The sequence below is a fragment of the Berghia stephanieae genome, chromosome 2 (genome assembly GCF_034508935.2).
Source record: "Berghia stephanieae isolate SIO BIC M18660-M18661 chromosome 2, UCSD_Bste_1.3, whole genome shotgun sequence".
Taxonomy (NCBI): domain Eukaryota; kingdom Metazoa; phylum Mollusca; class Gastropoda; order Nudibranchia; family Aeolidiidae; genus Berghia; species Berghia stephanieae.
In genome coordinates this window covers 16,869,335-16,892,903 of record NC_088361.1, presented here as the reverse complement: position 1 = coordinate 16,892,903, position 23,569 = coordinate 16,869,335, and the positions used below count along the sequence as shown (strand labels likewise).

The 23,569-nt window shown below is 39.0% G+C and overlaps 2 protein-coding genes across 9 annotated transcripts in view; one reads left to right on the top strand and one right to left on the bottom strand.

The window, feature by feature from the left end:
* Positions 1-1,604, top strand: part of LOC144964400 (histone acetyltransferase KAT7-like) — a 37,224-nt gene extending 35,620 nt beyond the window's left edge. For all 7 annotated transcript variants that reach the window (XM_078898596.1, XM_078898594.1, XM_078898592.1 and 4 more), the window contains one exon: positions 322-1,604. The gene's annotated coding sequence lies outside the window, so the exon portion shown is untranslated. The remainder of the gene's footprint in view (positions 1-321) is intronic.
* Positions 1,605-6,380: 4,776 nt separating this feature from the next.
* On the bottom strand, positions 6,381-19,742 carry LOC144964399 (uncharacterized). 2 transcript variants are annotated; one of them, XM_078898588.1, is made up of 3 exons: positions 19,550-19,742; positions 17,294-17,533; positions 6,381-9,622 (listed from the first exon to the last, which is right to left on the bottom strand). In XM_078898588.1, the coding sequence occupies exons 2-3, from the start codon at positions 17,517-17,519 to the stop codon at positions 6,645-6,647; spliced, it is 3,204 nt and encodes a 1,067-aa protein (XP_078754714.1). In that variant the 5' UTR covers positions 17,520-17,533; positions 19,550-19,742; the 3' UTR covers positions 6,381-6,644. The 2 variants fall into 2 exon arrangements, with proteins under 2 accessions (XP_078754714.1, XP_078754715.1); XM_078898589.1 differs by lacking the exon at positions 19,550-19,742 and adding an exon at positions 18,920-19,261.
* Positions 19,743-23,569: the final 3,827 nt, after the last annotated feature.

The window sequence follows — 23,569 nt, the reverse complement described above, 5'->3', positions numbered from 1 at the left end:
TGTTATGTATTATTATGTTTGTTATTTTAAATGTATACTGTAAGCATTTGAGTGTACTCCTCTTTGTTGGATTTTGTGCTTGTGTCCGGATGAGACTTATAGGTGATCTCAAACTAAGTACATTGATGGTTTGCTCTGGAATCTGCATCTGATCCCTATTTGTTCCCAGTTCCCCTTTGTCTTCCTTTCTCTTGGGTGCTTTAATTGTAATTCTAGAACTTTTTACTATTCCATTTTCTTCCTTTTTACTGGCGCTGATATAACCTAAATGTGTTGCAAGCGCCGTAAAACCCTTAAAAACAAAAACAAAACAATAAATAGTACTGGTAATAAAATTGCATTGTAACTTATCACATTTTATTTTCAAATGACCCCCAAACTTGTGTCATCATATTGTTAGTCATGTACATTAGGTTTTGTTGAGCTCATGAGTCATTTGTTTCCGGAAATGACATATTATATGTATATGTATATAATAACGCAATCGCGTGATTGATAGACATAATGGTCAAGCTTGTGAGAGCTTGATCGAGGCTTATGGTTTGGATTTCATTCCGTCATCAATATCTGTTGTCACTTTCTACTGGGTTTTTGCCTTTTTCTTGGAACTAGATGACTTGGTTTTGCCCAGAGCCTGGCTGGAGTCCCTTTTCCATGAGGGAGGCAGTCTGGTATTTCAATCCTGTTATATCACTACTTCTGAATGGCCCATTGACATCAGTTGAAATTTGACTTGTACCGAAAATGGCTAAAGCAAAAGTTGGGTAAAACGAAAAGAATTCAAGATTTTGTCTAATTTTTATTGATCACACATTTTTAACAAGATAATTCGTGTACTCTGGAAAGACATGGGTTAAAAAAAATTTGGCCAGAAAATTTGTCCTTCAAATATAGATCAGTTTAAATGACCTTCATCCCGGCAAAAAAAAAACCAAAAAAAAAAACCCCTCAAACCTGGGACTTTGCGCGTCTTCCCGAGTACAGCAGTTAGCTGATTAATAATCCCTGAAGGTTAATCTCCATACTAAGGCAAAACCTCAAAGATTTGCTTTTCTTTCTGTTGTTTTACACAGCCAATTAAAAAAAAAGTGATTCACATCTTCTTGATATCATTGTCTCATCTTAGACTAAATCATATCACAATAAGATTCAATAGTCTGATGTCACGTCCTCCCAGCAACGAGCAGCTTTTTTCTAAACAAAGAAAATTGGTACCTACTTTTTATACTTCATGCTGGCTAGAACTTTTTCACATGTCATGTAATCAGAATGTATAAAAGTCAAAACATGATCAGATTTATAATGTTTTTCTCCTCGGGATACACTTTTATGCTCGTCGGAGAAGTTTTTAATTAGGGCGTCCGTCATTATTATAGTACCGGTTACTAAGTTACTATGCGTCGTTACGAGGGAAGTAACATCACGACTGTTGAAGCCTATTAGCATTGTTTGTCACTGTTTCAATGCAATGTACAATCTTTTCACTTGATGGCATGAGACAGACAGTCCATTAAAGATAGGCAACCACAATATTCATGACTGAGGACAAACACTTGGGTTTTTTTTATATGCATAAATTGAAATAAAGAACCTGGCCCCTTAAATTGGTGTGTTGTTGATTTTTACTAAGAATTGTATTGGGAGCACTCTCCCCTTTTGGTTGGGAATCGCATTTCATTTTATGATTCACGTATTTCCTTTTACCTTTCTTGGACAACTGGCACCCAACAATGTGATGATAATCTATACAAATGTCCTTTTGGGTTTTTGGTTTTTTAAAAAAATTCCCTTTATTCATTCCAATGGGAAATTTTTCTTTAGGATCTATTCCAAGGGAAGACTGGAATAACCCAGGCATCAGCCATAGTGCCTGACCTCTCATAGCGGGCAGGGAGGCACTTACTTTGTCTTCTATCCCCTTATATCTGTTTTCCAACATGCTTTCTCTCTTTGTCTTGGAATGAGATTTTTTTTTTTCTGGTCCAGGCTGGGAAGGAAACAGTCAAATTAGTCAAATGCATATTTATCGGTTATCGTTTTGGGAGATGATATATTTTTCCTTGTAAATCATCTCTCTGTTATGTATCATTATATATGTTATTTTGAATGTATAATATAAGCATTTGAGTGTATTCCTCTGTGTGCTTGTGTCCGGATGAGACTTATAGGTGAACGCAAACTAAGTACATTGGTGGTGTGCTCTTGGAATCTACATTTGTTCCCAGTTCCCCTTTGTCTTACTTTTTCTTGGATGCTTTAATTGTAATTCTAGAACTTTTTACTATCCCATTTTCTTCCTTTTTACTGGCGCTGATATAACCTAAATGCTTCCGGTACGAAGCAAAGACCATACTGCTGAGCCAAGCTGTCGCATAATTTTGTTTAATGTTCCTTCATCCTCTCCTAGACACTGAAGTAGTCCTTCACAGCCATTGGGCCCATGGAGCCGGAGTTTATCCCGGTTTCTATAGCGTGAAATGGACAATAGCATTTGCTTGTTATCCTTTGGATAGGACGCTAGTTTTACATTGCAAACATTTGAGAGTGTCCTTCATAGCAGGGTCCTTCGTGTCTGAATAGGGCAGATGGATATCGTCGCCAAGGCATTCCACAAAGGAATAAAGATAATTCATCAAACAAGATATCTGATGTCAACAGGAATCACCCATGTTGTCCAAGTGAGCAAATTGAGGGTTAATAATCTTGCTCAAGGAAAAAAAAACGAAAGTGGCTGAAGTGGGGCTCGAACCCGTGACCTTACGGGTCACAGTGCAATGCCTTAACCACCCGGTTTGTATATATATATATATATAAATGTATGTAGTTATGTACTATCGTTGTTTTTGATTTTGATTATATTGTAAACATTTGAGAGTATCCTTCATAGCAGGATCCTTTGTGTCTGAATCTGAATAGGACTGTCGTGTTAAAAAAGGCACATGAATAGATTTCTCATGGAATCTTCTGTTCCGAATTTGAACCAGTCTCTCTTTCCTTTTTTTGAAAATATCAATTAAGAAATTAAGGAGCAGGCACCAGTGTAAGACAAAGAGCTGAACACGTGTTGAAAGTTGCCAGACTAAGCAAGAAAGAAAAAACCATCCCAAAAAATCAGTCGACCTCAACTGGGCATCGAACATCAGACCTGATTACCGGTCAGACGTGCTACCATTACATGCGTGTTCAGTTCTTTTCCTTTGGTGCTTTTAACTTCAGATCTACTTTCCCCCTATCATCTCTGTTGTTTTCCAACATGCTTTCTTCGTCTTGGAATGAGATTTCTTGGTTTTGTCCTGACCCTTGCCGGATACCATGGTTGAAAGGGAAACAGTCAAATATATCGCAGGCCTGTAAATCTTCCGTCTATTGTCGGATTTCCGACAGTACGATTTTGCTCTATAAGTCGTGCTAAAAAAAAAAAAGATAATAGTAAAAATAAAATTCGTAACGTCAAAGAACAGAACCAATAAAAAAGAAAATAAAAGAGTTATTTCGTTCCTCGAAAAAAATAATTCCGGTTCAAATGCCGACTTAAAAAAACAAAACAAAAACAACTTTTTATTTGTCGCATCAAAGACAAAACAAAACAAAAGCTATAATATTATCATGCCACGTACACGCTCCACTAGTCGTGGATGTATTCACTGCCAGGCTACTGTGCCACAGCCAGCGAGAGAGAGGTCGCGAAGTTCGCGCGAGTCGTCTTCACACACACACACACACACACCTAGTCAGTAAATAACGCACACAAAGAAGTGTGTCGAACCGGACCGGAAGGTTTCTCTCTATTTTGCTACCGACACACATGCATATCTCTGGTTCTTATTTCTCAGTCTCTATATTTCTTTGGTTCCGTCCGGATGTGAGACGGAAAAAAATAATGCGAAATAATTATTTTTCTTTGAAATATATATTCTTCTTCGAAAGCTATTAAAGACCGCACGTCCTCCTCCTCCTCTTCTTCTTCTTCTTCTTCTTCTTCTTCTTCTTCTCTTCTTCTTTCTTCTTCTTCTTCTTCTTCTTCTTCTTCTTCTTCTTCTTCTTCTTCTTCTTCTTCTTCTTCTTCTTCTATAAGAATTAATCCAAATAAACGAAAGAATCAACTTAAACATTTAACACAAACAGGAGCGAAGATGCACATCCTTCAAAAGAGTAGGAATTTTTCTCTTCCTTTCATTTTACAACTAACTCAGACCTGGGCCCTCAAATGATTGGGGTTTTTTTTGGTACCATAAAATAAGGACCTCTTTATAAATAAGTAGGGGAAAGTGACATGATTTGACTAGTCAATTGACGTGTCATGTCTGTGTTGTGTCCATATTTTTGTCCTGTTGTGTCTATTTTTGCGTGTTCAAAAAGTTCCGACAATTTTTTCACCAACCATTTACAGGCCGATATTGTCGTTATTAGTTTTGGGAGATGATATTTTTTCCTTGTAAATCATCTCTCTGTTATGACTGTATTATGTTTTGTTTACGTATTATAAAGTCTCATCTTGACACAAGCATATGTCCCCACTAAGAGGAATACACTCACATGTTTACAAATCATTATATTACATAAAACAAGCAATACAGTGCATAATGAGGAGATGATTTTCAAGACCAAAAATGGCATCTCCCAAAACTAACACAACACATTTGACTGTTTCCCTCTCAATCAAGGACTCCGGCAAAGGAAAGGACAAACTTTTCATTCCAAGGTTGGGTGGGGTTCCTGGCCTCCCATAGTTGGCAGGGTGGCACTTACTGTGTCTTCTATCCCCTTATATCTGTTTTCCAATTTGCTTTCTGTCTTTGTCTTGGAATGGGATTACTAAGTTTTGCACTGGCTGTGGTGCTTGACTGAGAGGGAAACAGTCAAATCAGACAAATGCAGTTTTATTTTGGTAGATGATATTTTTTTACCTTGTAAATCATCTCTCCGTTATATATTGTTAAATTGTTATACATTGTATTTGTTATTTTGAATGTATAATGTAAGCATTTGAGTGTATTCCTCTTAGTGGGATCTTGTGCTGGTGTCTGGGTGAGACATTTAAGTGATCTCAAACTAAGTACATTGATGTTGTGCTCTTGGAATCTATATTTGTTCCCTATTTGAACCAATTCCCCTGTCTTACTTTTTCCTCAAGTCCTTTTAATTGTAATTCTAGAATAATAATAATAATAATAATAATAATAATAATAATAATAATAATAATAATAATAATAATGTGTAATAGCAACAATAACAACAACTACTACATACTGATAAAACAACGTCAAACTAGCGGGTGGTTGGATGGGAGCATCACCCTTGAATCATATACCTATGATGTTCGCATGGGTGTACGATCCGATAGTGATGTCGTTTCTTCTTCTCTTTACTAGCCTATCCTGCTTCTTTGGTTTGTGATTGTATTTTTGACAGGGGATATTTTTTTTTCTGTAAATCTTCTGCCTGTTTGTTCTTGGTTATTTATAATTTAGCTTATGATATCTTTAGGTTATGATTTTGATTTACATTTGTACTATTTTTGTTAGATTGCTTGTTTTTTTTTTGTTTCAGCGGTCTCTCATATAACCTCAATTGTGTTGGAAGAGACCTAAAGCAACAAACAAACAAACAAACAACAAACGTCAAACTACTACTACTACTACTACTACTACTACTACTACTACTACTACTACTACTACTACTACTACTACTACTACTACTACTACTATTTACTACTACTTACTTATATATTATTATTATATATTATTATTATTATTATTATTATTATTATTATTATTATTATTATTATTATTATTATTATTATTATTATTATTATTATTATTATTATCATCATCATTATTACTATTACTACTACTACTACTACAATTACTACTACTACTACTACTACTACTACTACTACTACTACTACTACTACTACTACTACTACTACTACTACTATACTACTGCTACTACTACTGCTACTACTACTATACTACTACTACTACTACTACTACTACTACTACTACTACTACTACTACTACTACTACTACTACTACTACTACTACCACCACCACCACCACTACTACTACTACTACGACTACTACTACTACTACTACTACTACTACTACTACTACTACTACTACTACTTATATGTTATTATATATTATTATTATTATCATCATCATCATCATCATCATCATCATCATCATCATCATCATCATCATCATCATCATCATCATCATCATTACTACTACTACTACTACTACTACTACTACTACAACTACTAATACTACTACTACTACTACTACTACTACTACTACTACTACTACTACTACTACTGTCAAATTTATGTTGAATATTAATTTTCATATGTGTTCATTTTGACCGACCTAGGTTCGTTGTAAATTTGGAATAAAATTTATTAAATAATTTTATATGGCATTGTAAAATCGACCTAAATCGGAGAAAAAAAATTATCGATTCATAATGGAGTAGGAAAGACAACATCTTCCAAAATTAGTAATATACAGTTGACTGTATCATTCTAAGCCAAAGACTTCAGCCAGGGCCAGAACAAAACAAAGCAATCTCATTCCAAGGCAAAGACAGACGGAGCGTGGAAAAGGAAATACGATTACGGCGACCTCTACGCCCAGTGTGAGAGGTCAAAAGACCCCACCCAGCGGGACTGGTTGCGTTGGCTTTCTTTCTTTGAATGGTACAAATGTAACATCCTTGTATCGATGAGCCTGAGGTCCAACACATTTGAGTGCTTCGGGGCGTCTGAGCAAATCACACGATGGCAACAGTACCACTGCGATCATCATACCATATCTCAACTCCTCGCACGTAGTCGGCTCTCCGCTCTCTGAATCAACAATACAAATAAGGTCGGGAACACAACCTTCAACTTCTCCTCGTTCTCCTTCTTTCACCGGATAAACCAAAAGAATCTCATTTTGGAATTCAATCTTAATTCTTTTATTCGCCCAATCATCATTTCCATCGATAGTAGCAGATCCAACGTTGAAGCCTCCACTAGTTTCTCTCATCACATCCACAACCTTACCAGTAATAATGTGTTTTCCATTTTCAGCTTCTACAATTGCGCCTATTACATTCTTTTTCTCTAAGCGCGCTCTCAAAATCGCATTGCCGAGTCTCCAGGCATTGCTGACGATACCATGGGCTGTCTTAGTTTCTACTTCAGATTTGTTCAACGCAAGCGCTGTGGGGGCGAGGCAGCCATGTTTTACACAAACATCTCTCATAAAGTGTTCAACACATTTGCTTTTAGATGCGTACAGAAGAACACCTCTCTCTAACAAGTTTCCACCCCCAACAATTGACAAAGGATACGTGGTTTTACCATAAATGAATGGGATGTACATGTCAATAGTGGGAAACGCTCTCGTCATTCCATCGGAATCTATTACAGGCACATTCATATCAGCTGCTAACAGTAATGGCTCCATCGCATTGCATCCAGCAAATTCAAATGATGTCAATCCTATAATTTTATATTCTTCCTTTTGACAATCGGGGACAGGTTTGTAATTGGTAATGTATCGGGTCCCTTCCTCATTCTCCTCTATAGTCACACCTTCATCATTTAACACGTTTCCATCTTTATAACGTCCAATGTCATAAACTTCCTTCAAGCATTGTACAGCTTCTTTTGAATCAGCGGTGGAAGCACCAGTCTCGTAAAGAACTGCTGGTGAGCCAATATATCCGGTGACAAATACAAGGTCTTTCTCTGAATCTCGGTCTTTCAGCAATGTCTCATGTCGAATCACTCGGATCTTCTTTCCATCTCGCAAAGCTCTTAAAGCTCTTATTTTTCCGAGGTAAGCGCTGCCACCTCCTCCACAACCATAAATACCAACCCCAACAGCGAGACATTCAATATCCCATTCTGACAGAATCCACTCTCCAGAGATATTGTCAATCAAAGGTTCTTTTGGATGTTGGGTTGCATCTTTTTCATCTTCGGAACTGGCCGCTGATATTGAAGTCCCAGTCAACGTAAAGCTTTGTTTGACAAGGCACTGATCTTTCATTTCAAGCAGACTGTCCGATTCTTCTGGCTTAACCCACGCTTTAAAACACGTTTCCGATGTATTCTGATCTTTCATCTCTCCAACAACTTTTACTTTGATATTTAATCGCCCTTCCATATAAGCAAGAACTGAATCAGATTTTTCAAAAACTTCAACGCTATTTTCTTTTGCTCCAAGTCTTACAACTTCCAACCTTGCTTGGTCACATACGCTGTCAATCGCATTGTCTCTTGCTTCTTTAAAAAATGGATTTTTCGCATTCTGAACGGCAATTTCAATGTCCCGTTCAGAGGGAGAATCCAAATTCTCTTTTGATTCCTTGATCTTGGCTTTCATTAGTTTGACATCTATCAAGTCCATCAAATTTATATTTGTATCAATTGTTGCCGATACTTTACTTAGGGCTGCTCCAATAGCGTTAGCCACTCCAAAATGTTTCGGAATAATCAACTCCGATGCACCTTTAAATGGCCTCTTGGTGTCTATCAAAATACTTCCACCTCCAACTATAATGACTGGAAGATCCTCTGGCTTCAATTTGATTTCATCCACAACTTTTTCCAGCATGCTATGGATTTTATTCAATGATTTACTTACAAGAACAGTCTCTAGGTGTGCCACATTTTCTTTCGATCCGAGATCGCACAAGTCCGAAGCGACAGCGATGTCTGTTGCTGTTAGAGATCTTCCTTCATCAGATTCAGATTTCTTATAAATTAAGGCTTCATTTTTCAAGTTATATCCAGCACTGCAAGGTCCAATTACTACATCAACCAAATGACCCTCAGAATTTTTTTTCTCAGTTACATACGATCCTCCACCAAGTCCAATACTTATCACATCTGGCATGTGAAAGTTGGTTTTAACTCCAGCCACACTGATACGAGTTGAAGCCTCTCTTGGGAACCCGTTCTTCAAGATACCAACATCGCACGTTGTCCCTCCAATGTCAACCACAATAGCATGTTGCTTTCCGCTAAGAAATGCAGCTCCTTGCATGCTGTTAGTTGGACCAGACGCAAAAGTTCTGACAGGAATCTTTAAGACTTCTTTGCTAGTGACAACTGTTCCATCATTTTGTGTTAAAAAGAATGGGCAACCGATCCCAATATTTTCCAGTGCTTCCTTGAAACTTTTCACCGTCTTTGCACACAGTGGCTTCAAACATTCATTAAGGATGGTTGCGTTTTCTCGTTGAAGGAGTCCCAAATCTCCGATTTCGTGTGACAAAGACACGGTTGCCTCCGGATAAGTTTCCAGTGTGATATCTCTGGCCCTAAGCTCTTGAGTGTGACGGACTGGCGAAAAAATGCCAATAATAGCAATATTTGAAATATTCAGGTCTTTAATTTCTTTTACAGCATTTCTGAATTCTTCCTCATCGAAAGGTACCTTATCCGTTCCATCATATTTGTAACCGCCACTTACTAAATGTATTGAACCACGGATGGTTTCAGCCAATCTGATTGGAAAGTCACAAAATGGCGGAAGTTCATGGGACACCGGTCCACATATGCGAACAACTGACACTCGGGCGAGATCTCTCCTCTGAATGACGGCATTGATGAAATGCGTTGTGCCTGTTTGAAGAGAAAGAAAAAACAAGATAACATTCTTCTATAATAGAAAACGCTAGGGAATTGAAGCTTCAATTTAACGTTAATAACCCCATTTTAACATCTCTCATTCGTCTTTCGTGTCTTGATGTTTTATATAGCGCAATATCTACTAAACGTACTCAAAGCGCTCTACAAGGGTCCCTGACCAACAGCAACACGTAACATGTAGAAAGAGACATGAAGCCTGTTTGGCGATATTACAATTTTTTCCGACAGAGACAACGCTGTTAAAGACCGGGTACTAATATCACACTGTGACAGAATATGAGTAAAAAGCCTTTGCCAAGGACTCAACTATGCGTCGAGCGAGGCTCAAACCCAGGATCTTCTAATCCAAAAGCGAATGTTATATTACACGATGACACAGCCGCACTGTTATCATTCATGTTTTGTTGACCAAGGGGAAATACGAAACGTCCAAATTATCTGTTTTCTTTTATTATATTGAAACTTCCATTCAATTTCATAGTTGTATTTTTATTCCTTCGACCTCCAAGCAGCAAAATTCATTATATAAATAGATAAACACGAACACCGTCATGATGTGGTATCTACCACTTAAATCTCGATACAAACTTCTACAAACATTAAAGTATCGCTTTTGAAAAAAGGTTACATGTTTACTCCACATAGCTCATGTCTTCTATCAATTAAATGTTCTTAAGCGCCTAGAGTTTTTGACGAAGCTAGATAGAAAATGTTAATTTTCATTTATTATTAAAGAAAGACGTCAATGAAATAAGATATCGATAAGCACTTATCAGATTATTAATATGATAACATTTCTTTTTCTGTGTGCTATCATTGTTGTGTCTGTCTGTTAGTGCGTTCGCTTCTCTTTCCTGTAACCTTACTCTTCGTGGGCTTTCCCACCGAGTACCAGCGTCTTTGAATGCTTGAAGTGCATTTCCTATGTAGTTCAGTTTGTGTTTGTACGTTGACTAGTGAGGAACGTTAGCCACTAGCTCAACCTATACTTAGTTTTATACAACCTTTATTACGTGCCTACTTTCTACTGTATTCTATATATTATATTATGTGTGTGTCGTCGTAAATAAATATTCAATATAACTACAATCGGTTTTAATTCATTCAGACTTTCAATGTTGTGTTAACCAAGAACCCACTATAACTACGACACCACAATTGGCGACGAGGATTATTGTTTTTAATAACATTAATATTTTAATAGCTGTGTTTCTACATACAAATGGCGGACATTCCAATTCCAAAGGAGTACCTTCCTCATCCTGGTGAGCCTGTTTTACCTTACAAAAATTGGATTAAAGTGTTCGAAAACTTCATATTCATGAAAAACGCTATCCGTAAACTAGGCGATGAGGAGCAAAATCGGTATCTATTTACGCTACTTGGATTCGAAGGAGTTAGGATATTTTCTGCTCATCCTATAGCAGACAGAATATCCACTGTGCCTCACACAGAGTTCAAAGCTGCCGTCGCAGGCTTATTCCAACAGCCTGTAAACCCATTCCGTGCATACTATGACTTAGAACAACGGAAACAAGGTGCCACCGAATCTACACAAGACTTCATTACAGCTTTGAGGTCACTGATGGGTGATTGTGACTTTGGTGGCAGAGAGGAACATCACCTCGCTATTCGTCTTGTGTGTGGATGCTACAACAATGATACACAGAAAAAACTGTTGGCGCTTCCCACCATCAACCTGGACGAAGTCATCCGCATTATGCAAGCAGATGAAACAGCAATGCAGAGTTCCGCTGCCATTGGCAACGCCACAGCATCAAATGTTTACAACATACGTAAACATAGCCATCACCATCAGAAACACCCGCTACGTCAACAGCGACAACAACACAGCACGACGAACACAACAGTTATCTTCAAAACGGCCCAGTTTGTCACAACTGTGGTCGCCCTGGACATCGCTCCAAAGATACTACGTGCCCTGCATTACAGCAAACATGTCGCCAATGTGGGAAATTGGGACATTTTGCTCACGTATGTCGTTCAACGAAGTTAACTCAAAAAGTGCGCACCGTTTCACAGCGCATCAACAATGTGAGTACTCCTGAACCATTCTACATTTCTATCCAACTTGAAACCGGTACGTCTCATGTCAACATATCGGCTCAAGTTGACACCGGTTCACAAATTTCAGGAATATCTCAAAGTGAGTACCATAAACATTTTAGGCACTTCCCTCTACTCCCTCCAGTCCCATTGAGAAATTTCGACAATAGCATAATTCCAGGCAACGCTATTGGTCGTATTACAACTAACGTTGGTTACAAGGGCCGCAGAGCTACTGCAGAATTTCATGTATTACCACCAACATGCAAAGCTGTTATAGGACATGACCTTATTCAAGGCTTGGACCTACAGATCAATGGAAGCACCCTTCAGGTATGTGCTGTTACAGACTCCAAGAACGATTTTCTACTAAAATACCCTACATTACTATCGGAGGAAATGGGCACCTTCCCCGACTACGAACACGTCATTGACGTAACAAGCGACGCTTTCGCAACTGCTCAGAAATTACGACCTCTTCCTCTTTCACGGAGAGACAAAGTTGCCAGCGAAATCAAGGTGATGGAAGACCTTAACATATGGGAGCCGGTCGACAAATTAACATGGGTCCATCATTTAGTCTCAGTAATGAAACCAGATGGCAACGTTCGCGTCACCACAGATCTCTCACCTCTAAATACCTACGTCGTTCCTGACAGATTTCCGCTACCTAATCCAAAAGATCTTTTCTTGGAACTTAAAGGAGCAAAGATATTTTCTAAGCTTGATCTCAGAAAAGCTTTTTACCACATCAAACTCTCTAAGGAATGTCGTCATCTCACCACAACGATTACTCATCAAGGTCTACGCCAATATAAACGACTTCCAATGGGCCTGAAAGACGCCGCCTCTTTATGTCAACGTCTAGTATCACAGACACTTTCAGACTGCCCTGGAACTATCGCTTACGTGGATGACATTCTGGTGTTTGGATCTACACAAAAGGAGCACGATCACAACTTAGATGAATGCTTAAAGCGCCTTTCAGCCAAAGATTTTCGTCTTCAATTGCCAAAATGTGAGTTCGGCGTAACATCAGTTAATTTTTTGGGACATGTCATTTCATCCAATGGTATCACCCCAGACCCAAAAAATGTCAAACCGATCATCGACGCACCAACTCCTCGCACAGTCAAACAGGTGCAAAGTTTCCTCGGCATGGTAAACTATTACCAAGAGTTCATCAGCAACCTTGCCACACTTGCAGAGCCTCTACGTAACTTAACACGGAAAGGCACTCGCTTTGTTTGGTCCCAACGTTGTGAGAAATCGTTCGACAGTTTGAAAAACGCAATTGCTGGAAACGTTAAAAATTTAATTTTTGACCCCAACGCACCAACTTTCGTTACAACGGATGCATCAGACGTCGGGCTTGGTGCCGTCCTCTCGCAACTACAAGATGGTCGTGAAGTTCCCATTGCACATGCTTCACATACATTACAACCTCGAGAACGCAACTACGCTGTGAACGAGAAAGAAGCTCTAGCTTGTGTTTGGTCATGCGAAACATGGGAAAAATTTCTTCTAGGACGCCCATTCACACTCAGAACGGACCACGCCGCTCTCACAACTCTTCTTCGTTCATCCACAGACTCACGCAAGTCCAGCAAATTTCAACGATGGCTGCAACGTCTATCTGCCTTTGATTATACTCTACAATATCGCAAAGGCTCACAAAACTTCGTAGCCGACGCCTTAAGCCGTCTATCACTGCCATCATCAACATCTGCTTTAGACGAATCTGAATATAACATGATGATCAGGTCAATAAATGCAGACCATCTAACAATTCAGAACATTATTCAGTATACAAATCGTGACCCCGTTCTTCAGATAATCTGCACTTATGTTAAGAATGGCTGGCCTCAGAAAAAGCAACTCGACGCAAATGCCATGTCTTACTATATGGTTCGCAACGAAATCCTTACAGATAACGGTTATTTGATGAGAAATGACCGCATCATCGTGCCCTCCACCCTTCGCAAAACACTTCTAAAAAATGCACATGTAGGTCACCCCAGGATGTCAGCGCAGTGACAAATCAATGGCTCCAGCTTCAGTACCGCAAACAGCAATTCCGCTGCCAGACAAACCATGGAAAAAATTAGCAATCGACATTTCTGGCCCATTCATCATCGCACCCCAGTCCTCCAAATTCATTGTTGTTCTAATGGATTATTACTCAAAATTCCCCGAGGTTTTTCTTACTTCAACTATCACTTCATCTAAGATCATCACATGGTTGACAGAAATCTTCTCTAGATACGGAGCACCTGACCAAATAGTGTCTGACAACGGCACGCAGTTCACAAGTGCTGAATTTGCCGCATTCATGGAAAAATTTAATATTCGTCATCTTCGCACAGCGGTATACAACCCGCAATCTAACGGTTGCGTAGAACGTTTTAATCGCCACTTGAAATACGGCATTCAAGCCTTTCAGGATGACAATCTTCCTTGGGAGACTGGCATTCACAATCTCCTAAGGAACTATCGTGCAACAGCTCTCAATGCTAATACCAAAAGTCCAGCAGAGCTACTATTCGGAAGGAAAATGCGCCTGCCTTTCGAAGTACAGAAGGATTCATCGAAAATACCGCCAACACGTGACGAAAACTTCATATCACCATCTAAATCTGCTCCAACAATAACGTCACGAGGTCCCTATCGTGTCGGCGACAACGTGCTTGCCCGGAAGCCTAACGTATTAAAAGGACTATCATCATGGTCTCGCCCTCTCTCTGTCATTAAAGTCCTTGGTAATTGGACATACCTTCTTTCGGATGGCCAGGTATGGAATGCAAGAAAACTAAGAAGATTCTTGGATAGTGATATTCAATGGATTTACACTGCCCAGAAATTACCAAGAAGATCGGGTCGCCAAAATCGAGGAGTTCCGCCTGCTCGATACCCTGAACAATATTAATTCTTGCATTGATTTCAGTCTGTTAATTTTTAATTTCTTAATTTAGAAGGGGAGAGGATGTTGTGTCTGTCTGTTAGTGCGTTCGCTTCTCTTTCCTGTAACCTTACTCTTCGTGGGCTTTCCCACCGAGTACCAGCGTCTTTGAATGCTTGAGTAAGAATGTGATAAATCTCTACTCTGTATCAATTACTGTCACTGTCAACATAGGATGGGTGAAAGGAGTTTGAATGAAAGTGCATTTCCTATGTAGTTCAGTTTGTGTTTGTACGTTGACTAGTGAGGAACGTTAGCCACTAGCTCAACCTATACTTAGTTTTATACAACCTTTATTACGTGCCTACTTTCTACTGTATTCTATATATTATATTATGTGTGTGTCGTCGTAAATAAATATTCAATATAACTACAATCGGTTTTAATTCATTCAGACTTTCAATGTTGTGTTAACCAAGAACCCACTATAACCACGACACCACAATCATGATACGGCAGTTTTTGTTATCTCAACTTATTGAGTGGGAACCAAGGTATACATATAGGCAGGTCTGACATCCGAACCCATTTATGGGCCTAGTTTAACATTGTTGTAATGGACAATATTTTACGTCACTTTTGTTGTTGTCGTTGTTGTTGGGATTTCCTTTACAACTATGAGCCGATAGATAATTGAATTATCAGACCTGCAAATAAGTGCACGTCGGTGAGAACCAACGAACACTTATTTTCATTATAATATAATATGTATACGTCGGTAAAATCATATAGGTACATTTGAGACCAATCGTCTTCAAACATTTGTATGTTGGAGTGACTCTGAAACGTTTTGAAATCCAATTTAAGCTAACATAAAATATTTGAATTCTGAAAAATTCATCCTTTGGAGAGAATGAGATTTGTTTCCTATTGTTTTTTTTTTTTTTTTTGTTTTTTTGTTTTTTTTTTTTTTTTAAAAAAATCGTTTTGAGACAAAACTAAATTTTCTTTACCTAAGTCTAACTCATTCAGACACTTAAGTCTAACTCATTCAGACACTTAGGTCGAACTCATTCGGTCACTTAAGTCGAACTCATTCAGATTCTCATTGTTACTCATATCTGATATTGTACATTCGTATTTCTATAATGATTTATTAACACAACGTTAGTTTCGTTATCAATTCTAGTCAAGCTCATTATCAACATAGAAAAAAAATTATAGAGTTATTATCTTGTTGTATTGGATTGTTAAAATGCGACATCAGATAGCGTATCAACATTGGTCGGCGGATCAAAACTCTGAAGTCTCGATTTTCACGATCGGCGGATCAAAACTCTGGTCCACATACGAGCTTTTTGTGCCATGTTTTCGCACCGACCATCCTTATGATACTTCTAGTACTTTAATTTATTACGTATCATTATACTGACTTCCTTAGCCCAGCTTTGAAAGTTTTTGGCAAGATGAGATAAGTGACTGACGAATTTTCTGACCAAAATATTAAATACGTACATGTTTTATTTTAGAGTTATGGCAGCAGCTTCTTATGGTTTTCACACTACTAAGTTATGACGATCGACCCAATCAGCGAAGTCCTGTCCGCATTCGTGCACCGTCGCGAACCCGCCCCGTAGCATGGTCACAACACACCGTTCAACTAGATGCTCTGCGGTTTCGGGTTCTTGTCCACATCGGGTACATGAAGGACAGGTGAAAAGTTCCCACCGGTGAAGCGCACTTGCCGTGAGGCAGCTCCTCGACCGAAGTCGATTCGCAGCCACCCAGTGTCTCCTCTTACTGGTATCGAAGCCTGGCAACTTTTCGCCAAGCTTAGAGGAGTGTACGTCCCCACGAGGGATTGAATTCGTCCAAACCGACTTCCATCTCGTATATGCATCTCTGTACGTAGTCAGGGAAGCTGCGTACAAGGGTTGCCGGGACTTATTCCGGCTCGAAATGTGGGCGCCGTCCATAATGCGCTTCAGAGGGGTATCCCGATTCCCTCTCTCTTTGATCTTATTTAGCCAGTTCTCCGTAATCGTCTCCCTCCGGACATCGGGGGGCTGGATTGCTGCCATTATCGGGTCCAATTCTCTAGGCGTTGTTTCTAGCGTTCCTGGCACTATGTGCATTGACTTGCGAAGTTTAACATCTACCTTCTCAGCGTTCTGCTTCTACCCCCACTGGAGCGCAATATTCCGCGGTGGAATAGCATAGTTCCAGGGCGGACGTTCTCAGGAGTGCTTGGTTAGCGCCCCAAGTCGATCCCGCCAGATATGGCAGTTTGGAGGTCCCGATGCCGATAGTGCAGTGGAACAGCACTTATCTCACAAAATAAAAAGGCTCAGTGTCAATCTAGGATTAGCAAAACAGCGAATTGGCAGCTGGATGTTTTAGAACATCAGCAATTAATTGTTAATGACTGTTTACCGCTACAAAAATCCGGATAACATCCGATTTAACCAGCTAATTCTCGTACTCTGAAAAGAAATCGTGATTAAAAATTCGGTCACAAAACTCGAACTTCAAATAACGACTGATCTTAACCAAAAAAAAAAAAAAAAAAAAAAAAAAAACCTCTCAAACTTGGGACGGAGAGTTTTGCCACGGTGAGGGCCATATAAATCTATCGGAATTACCAATCTTTTTTGTTTTTGTTTGTTTAAATCTCTCACCGATATTGACTTGAATTGGTGCAACTTGAAATCCCTTATTCTTTGCCTGTATGAGACAACGAAGCACTGCTCTCTGAACTCCTTCGATGACGTCACTGGTCGTAAGTTCTTTGACCTCAGACAAAATCTGGTGATTGCCTTGGCTGTCATTATGGACAAGGACGACATCCGTGTTAGTGCCTCCGATATCAACGCCTATCACCACAGGAAGTACTCCCGGCGCCATGATGGTTCAGAAATCTGTATTGAAGAGAAAAGAGAATTATAGAGAATTTATTCAATATGAGTTAAAGGTAAAGAGTAACCGCTAATAGGATTCAATAATCTGAAGTCACGTCCGCCAAGCAACGAGCAGCTTGGTTCTAAACAAAGAAAATCGGTACTTTTTATTCTTCATGCTGGCTTGAACTTTTTCACGTGTCATGTGATCAGAATGTAGAAAAGTCAAAACTTGATTAGATTTTAAATGTTTTTCTCCTCTGGATACACTTTTATGCTCATCGGAGGAGTATTTCATAAGGGCGTCCTCCACTGTTCCGATAGTTTAGAACCAGTTACTAAGTTACTGTGCGTCATTACGAGGGAAGTGACGTCACGACTGTTGAAGCCTATTCGGTGCTTGTCGGGGTGAACCGGACGTAATCCAAAAGTGAATTTTAAGTTAAAATAAATGACAAGACAAGTTTAGGCACAGTTATCTACTCTTAGTCTTAGGCTTTCGCCAATGTTTCATAAAATTTGATGGCAACGAACGTTTTTGCAGCTGCTGATAAATCAAGGAGGTTAAGAAGTGTACAGGAACCCTGACCGATGATTTGAAAAGACCATTTACAACCCGGACAAGGGCAGTTTCGGTCGAGTGGTTTTGTCTGTAGGCAGACTGAAAGATTTCTTCCATGGGATTTATATTTTAAGGCGAGCTAGAAGTTGTTTTAGGTCCAGCTTTTCAATAATTTTTGATCAGAATGGAATGTTAGAGACAGGACGATAGAATTTTAGATTGTCTTTGTTAAGATTAGTTAATAAATAGATAGATAGATAGATAGATAGATAGATAGATAGATAGATAGATAGATAGAATGATAGGTAGATAGATAGGAAGATAGACAGGTGATAGATAGACAGAAAGACAGATAGAATGATGGATAGACTGAATGATTTATGTGGCGGCTATGTGGCCTTGTTTGACACTCGCTTTCGGATCGGAAGGTCCTGGGTTCGAGCCTCGATTGGCGAACAGTTGAGTCCTTGAAAAAGTTTTATTTTTAACTCACATTATATCACCATACCCATGCGTAAAATGAGTACCTGACGGTTAACAGCGTTGTCTCTGTCGAAAAAAAAATTGTTATATCGTCTAACAAGCGTCATGTCTTGTTCTACATGCTACGTGCTGTTGTCTGTCAGGGATCCTTTGTAAAGCGCTTTGAGCACGTTTCGTGGATATTGATCTATATAAAAGCTCAGGGGTTTTTTTTCTTGATAGATAGATAGAAGACACCAGCAACGCATCATCTTTCAACTAAGAACACAACACATACCGCTCAACAGCCATTTAAGCAAATTACAAAAGACACATCCCCTTCCTGCCCCCTATGTCAACACCCCAATGAAACAGTAACACACCACTTGCTTGGATGCCAACCTCTTGAAGACCTGAGATGCACACTCCTCCCACCAAATCCAAGAATCAGTAACACACTTTATAGTCACCTGGAACAATACAAAAGACGTCTAACTCCTACGTCATGGCACAAGACCGAAGGGCTAGAGCTCAGGTGGTCGCTGGTTCGGATAAGTAGCTAAATAGATAGGTTGATTGATAGACGGACAGACAGACAGACAGACAGACAGACAGATAGATAGATAGATAGATAGATAGATAGATAGATAGATAGATAAGAAGGTAGGTAGGTCGATAGATAGATCGCATCGTGCCAGATGCACGACCGGACAGTGTAAGGGAAATGGATGCAAAGTGCGCTATGATTTATTGATGCTATGCGCTTAGTTAAAAATCTCACAACATCCGACCGCCGGATATAACCTAACAACACACAAAACTATGTGTAACCTTAAACGTTTATAGTCTAATACATTTAGTGAGTATGACTTGTATGCTGTGAAACTACGGAAGTCTTTCCTATTTCTTAAACGATGAATTGGAAGTACACTATTATCTTATTCACTCGTGTTGTATTTTATAATTCCGAGGTGCACACTAATTAATGAATAATTACGTAACACTGCACTTACCAAGAAAAATTTCCAGTTATTCTCCTTCCTTCCTGCAAAATGTAACGGTGTGTTTTCAATATATTTCATGCAGAGCTACACTAAAGTTAATTTAAATGGAGGGTTGTGCAGAACACACTGTCTCATAAGTTGCACACAGCTGATCGTTCAACCGCTTATCAAAGAATGTGCTGCTCCGCTGAACAAGTGTTATGAGCTGTGTTATGTGCTATGGCGATATTTAACCCAATAAACACATTCATACAAGCCCTGTCTCCATTACGGTACGCGCAGTCGCGCAGTACGCCAGTGCGATTTGCATAAAGCAAAGCATAGCGCGTATTGCCCATATGTGCGTGTAAATTAATATTATTCGCGTTGCATCAGTTTGTTCTATTTTGCCCTCAAATTAATCATAGTTTGAACAAGAAGACGAAAATGAAAACATAGCAATTATTATTAAATAGTATCTGAGACTGAGGAATAGACAGCGCAGATAGGGTAGCTACATGAAATAGTACACCGAAAGAAAAGGTTTGGTGAAGTGTGTACCACCATCTTGTGAAATAATTAGAACTGGACTTAAAGTTAAAGCAATTCCATCTGTAATTTCGCTTGACCAGGGAACTCCTCAGCAAGTTTTTTTTCCATATCGGACCCCGAATGACGAAGGTTAACCTGACAAGAGAAGCAATTGATCCAAAAGATCGGGAATTGGATTCAGTAGTCTGATGTCACGCCACCCGGCAACGGCGGCCATCTTGGTTCTAAACAAAGAAAATCATTACTTTTTATTCTTCATGTTGGCTAGAACTTTTCATATGTCTTGTGATCAGAATGTGTAAAAGTCAAAACATGATCAAATTTATGTGTTTTTTTTCCCCTCTAGATACGCTTTTATGCTCGCCGGAGAAATATTTCATACGGCGTCCGCCATTGTTCCGATAGTTTAGAGCCAGTGTTGCTATGTTACCATGCGTCATTAGGAAGGAAGTGACGTTACGACTATTGAATCCTATTTCTAGCTTACGGTGTTCGTATGGCTACGCGATGGGATGTTTCATTTTTACGAAACCCACCGAAACCCGACAAAGTTATGGGAAGTAGGAGCAATGGGGAGTGAACCAGAGATTCAGGGAAGTGTACAACAGTGGGGAGTGAACCTCAGACTATGGGAGGAAGAGGGCTCTATCGTCCGAATACACATCACGCATTACACATTACGCATTGCAGATACTTGGATACACTTTAGTTGAATTTCCATACAAACGTTGTTTACGCATTGCTCACGATGAATACTCTTCAACAGTCGTAACGCCACTTCCTTCCTAATGACGTATGGTAACTTAGTAACACAGGCTCTAAACTATCGGAACAATGGCGGACGCCCGTATGAAATATTTCCCCGGTGAGCATAAAGCGTATCCAGAGGAAAAAAAAAACACAAATTTGATCATGTTTTGACTTTTACACATTCTGATCTAAAGGCATATGAAAAGTTCTAGCCAGCATGAAGAATAAAACGTAATGATTTTCTTTGTTTAGAACCAAGATGGCCGCCATTGCCGGGCGGCGTGACATCAGACTACTGAATCCAATTACGTACACGTGGAAACAGGGCTTGGTACCAATACGCTTCCACAGTCGTGATGTCACTTCCTTCGTAATGACGCATAGTAACTTAGTAACTGGATCTAAACTATCGGAACAATGGCGGACAACCTTATGGAATACTTCTCCGACGAGCATAAAAGTGTATCCCGAGGAGAAAAACAGTATAACTCTGATCATGTTTTGACTTTTATACATTCTGCTCACATGACATGTGGAGTGGACAAGTTCTAGCCAGCATGAAGAATAAAAAGTACCGATTTTCTTTGTTTAGAGCCAAGCTGCTCGTTGCTGGGCGGACGTGACATCAGACTATTGAATCCTATTACTGGCACTGAATATCAACACGCACGCATGGCAGATTGGGTAAAACGATGAAAAGTATTTTATACTGTTTGATTTGGTATAACGTCCTTCTGATCCCATCGAGACTATATTTTTATACTAAGCTGTTGATAAATATATTCAATTTATAGCTGCAACTGAACTTGTGTATATTTAATTCTATAATAAATGTGACCTACGATCTCATAACGGTTTAATGTCTGAATGGTCTAGTTTATGCTATGAACTGTTGAAAAGGTTCATTACACAAATTCTCTCACATATTATCTGTGAAATGAGTACCTGGCCTTTTATCTGTCAAAAAAAAAAAATAAAAATATATATATATAATATAGCCTAACAGGCGTCATGTCTCATCCTCCATCTTTAGTGTTCCTGCTGGCTAGGGACCCCTGGTAAACCGCTCTGAGCACGTTAAGTGGATATTGCACTATATGAGTATAGATAGTTCGAAGATGACGTCACTCAGGTCTTTGTTATTGTTTTTTGCCATCCACGTTTATGAGTAATGCTCACTAAACTGTATTAACCCGACAATAAACGTTCATGGATACACACACGTACAGTTTTGTGTGTTGGTCCGTTATACTTCCGGATGGCAATGTTTTGAGCTTCTTAGCCAAGCGCATTCTATCTATAAATGCTCATGTTTTTTTCTTCTTTCTTTTATCAGTATATATGTGTGGCTTGCCAACTTAAAATTAATGGTTTTGTGTCGGAGTGATTTAGATGCCAATAAATATTTAACTTATATAGAAGTCATTAAAAACAATAAATACATAGATAACCACGCCTCTCGGACAGTCGCCCAAATGTAAATAATAACAGTGATTGGTAAACAGAGCAAACTACACACGTTTTACTATCGATGGTATGTGTCTGAGTAAAATATCCACTCTTCTATCGCTTATTCAATAGATGCTGTGCGCTTGGCTAAGAAACTAACAACACTGCCATCCGGAAATATAACAGACACATAACTATGTGTAACACTGAAGGTATATAGTATGGTTAATACAGTTTAGTGAGAATTACTCATAAAGATGGATGGTAAAAATAAAAAAATAACGAAGACCCGAGTGACGACAACTTCGTTCTACTTAAATAGATAGTTCGAGGATGACGTCACTTAGGTCTTTGTTATTGTTTTTTGCCATCCGCGTTTATGAGTAATGCTCACTGAACTGTATTAACCCGACTATATACGTTCATGGATACACACAGTTTTGTGTGTTGGTCCGTTTTACTTCCGGATGGCAATGTTATGAGCTTCTAAGCCAAGAGCATACTATCTATACACCTTGATAACCACACCTTTCAGGCTGTCGTCATAATGTAAACAATGGCAGTGATTGGTAAACATATCAGTATCAGAGATAAAAAAAAAAACAAACATACTATATTCATTAATAATAAATTCTCTCAAATCAGTGCTTTTATATCGATGTAATAAAAATATCTTACATTAAAATCAGGTCAAACCGATGTGCACTTATTTGCAAGTCCGGTATCCTAATTCATTACGGGCTCATACTCATTGTAATGGGAATCTCAAAACATGACGCAAAATATTGTCCATTACAACAAATGTTAAACTATAGGTCCCTAAATGGGTTCGGATGTCAGGCCTGCGTATATGTATGTGTTCGTCGAGTCAAATGATACAGCAGCAGCTGCAATGGTAATAAATCGTCTCAGTAGCGTCATTGTGGCTTTTGTATCTTTTGGCACGGTCTGGGAATTCTAATTCGATTCTGGATACGGTAAAAGGGGAATATACGTGTGTTACAAAGTGCACATTATATTGACATATCCGATAGTCGAACCCAATAAGCTTTTTGTTTTTGTTTTTAAGGGTTTTACGGTGCTTGCAACACATTTAGGTCATATCAGCGCCAGTAAAAAGGAAGAAAATTGGCTAGTAAAGACATTCGTGATGCATAATTAAAAGGACTTGAAGAAAAAATAAGACAAAGTGGAATTGTTCAAATAGGGAACAGATTTAGATTCCAAGAGCACACTATCAGTGTACTTAGTTTGAGATCACCTAAAAGTATCAACCAGACACCAGCACAAGATCCAACT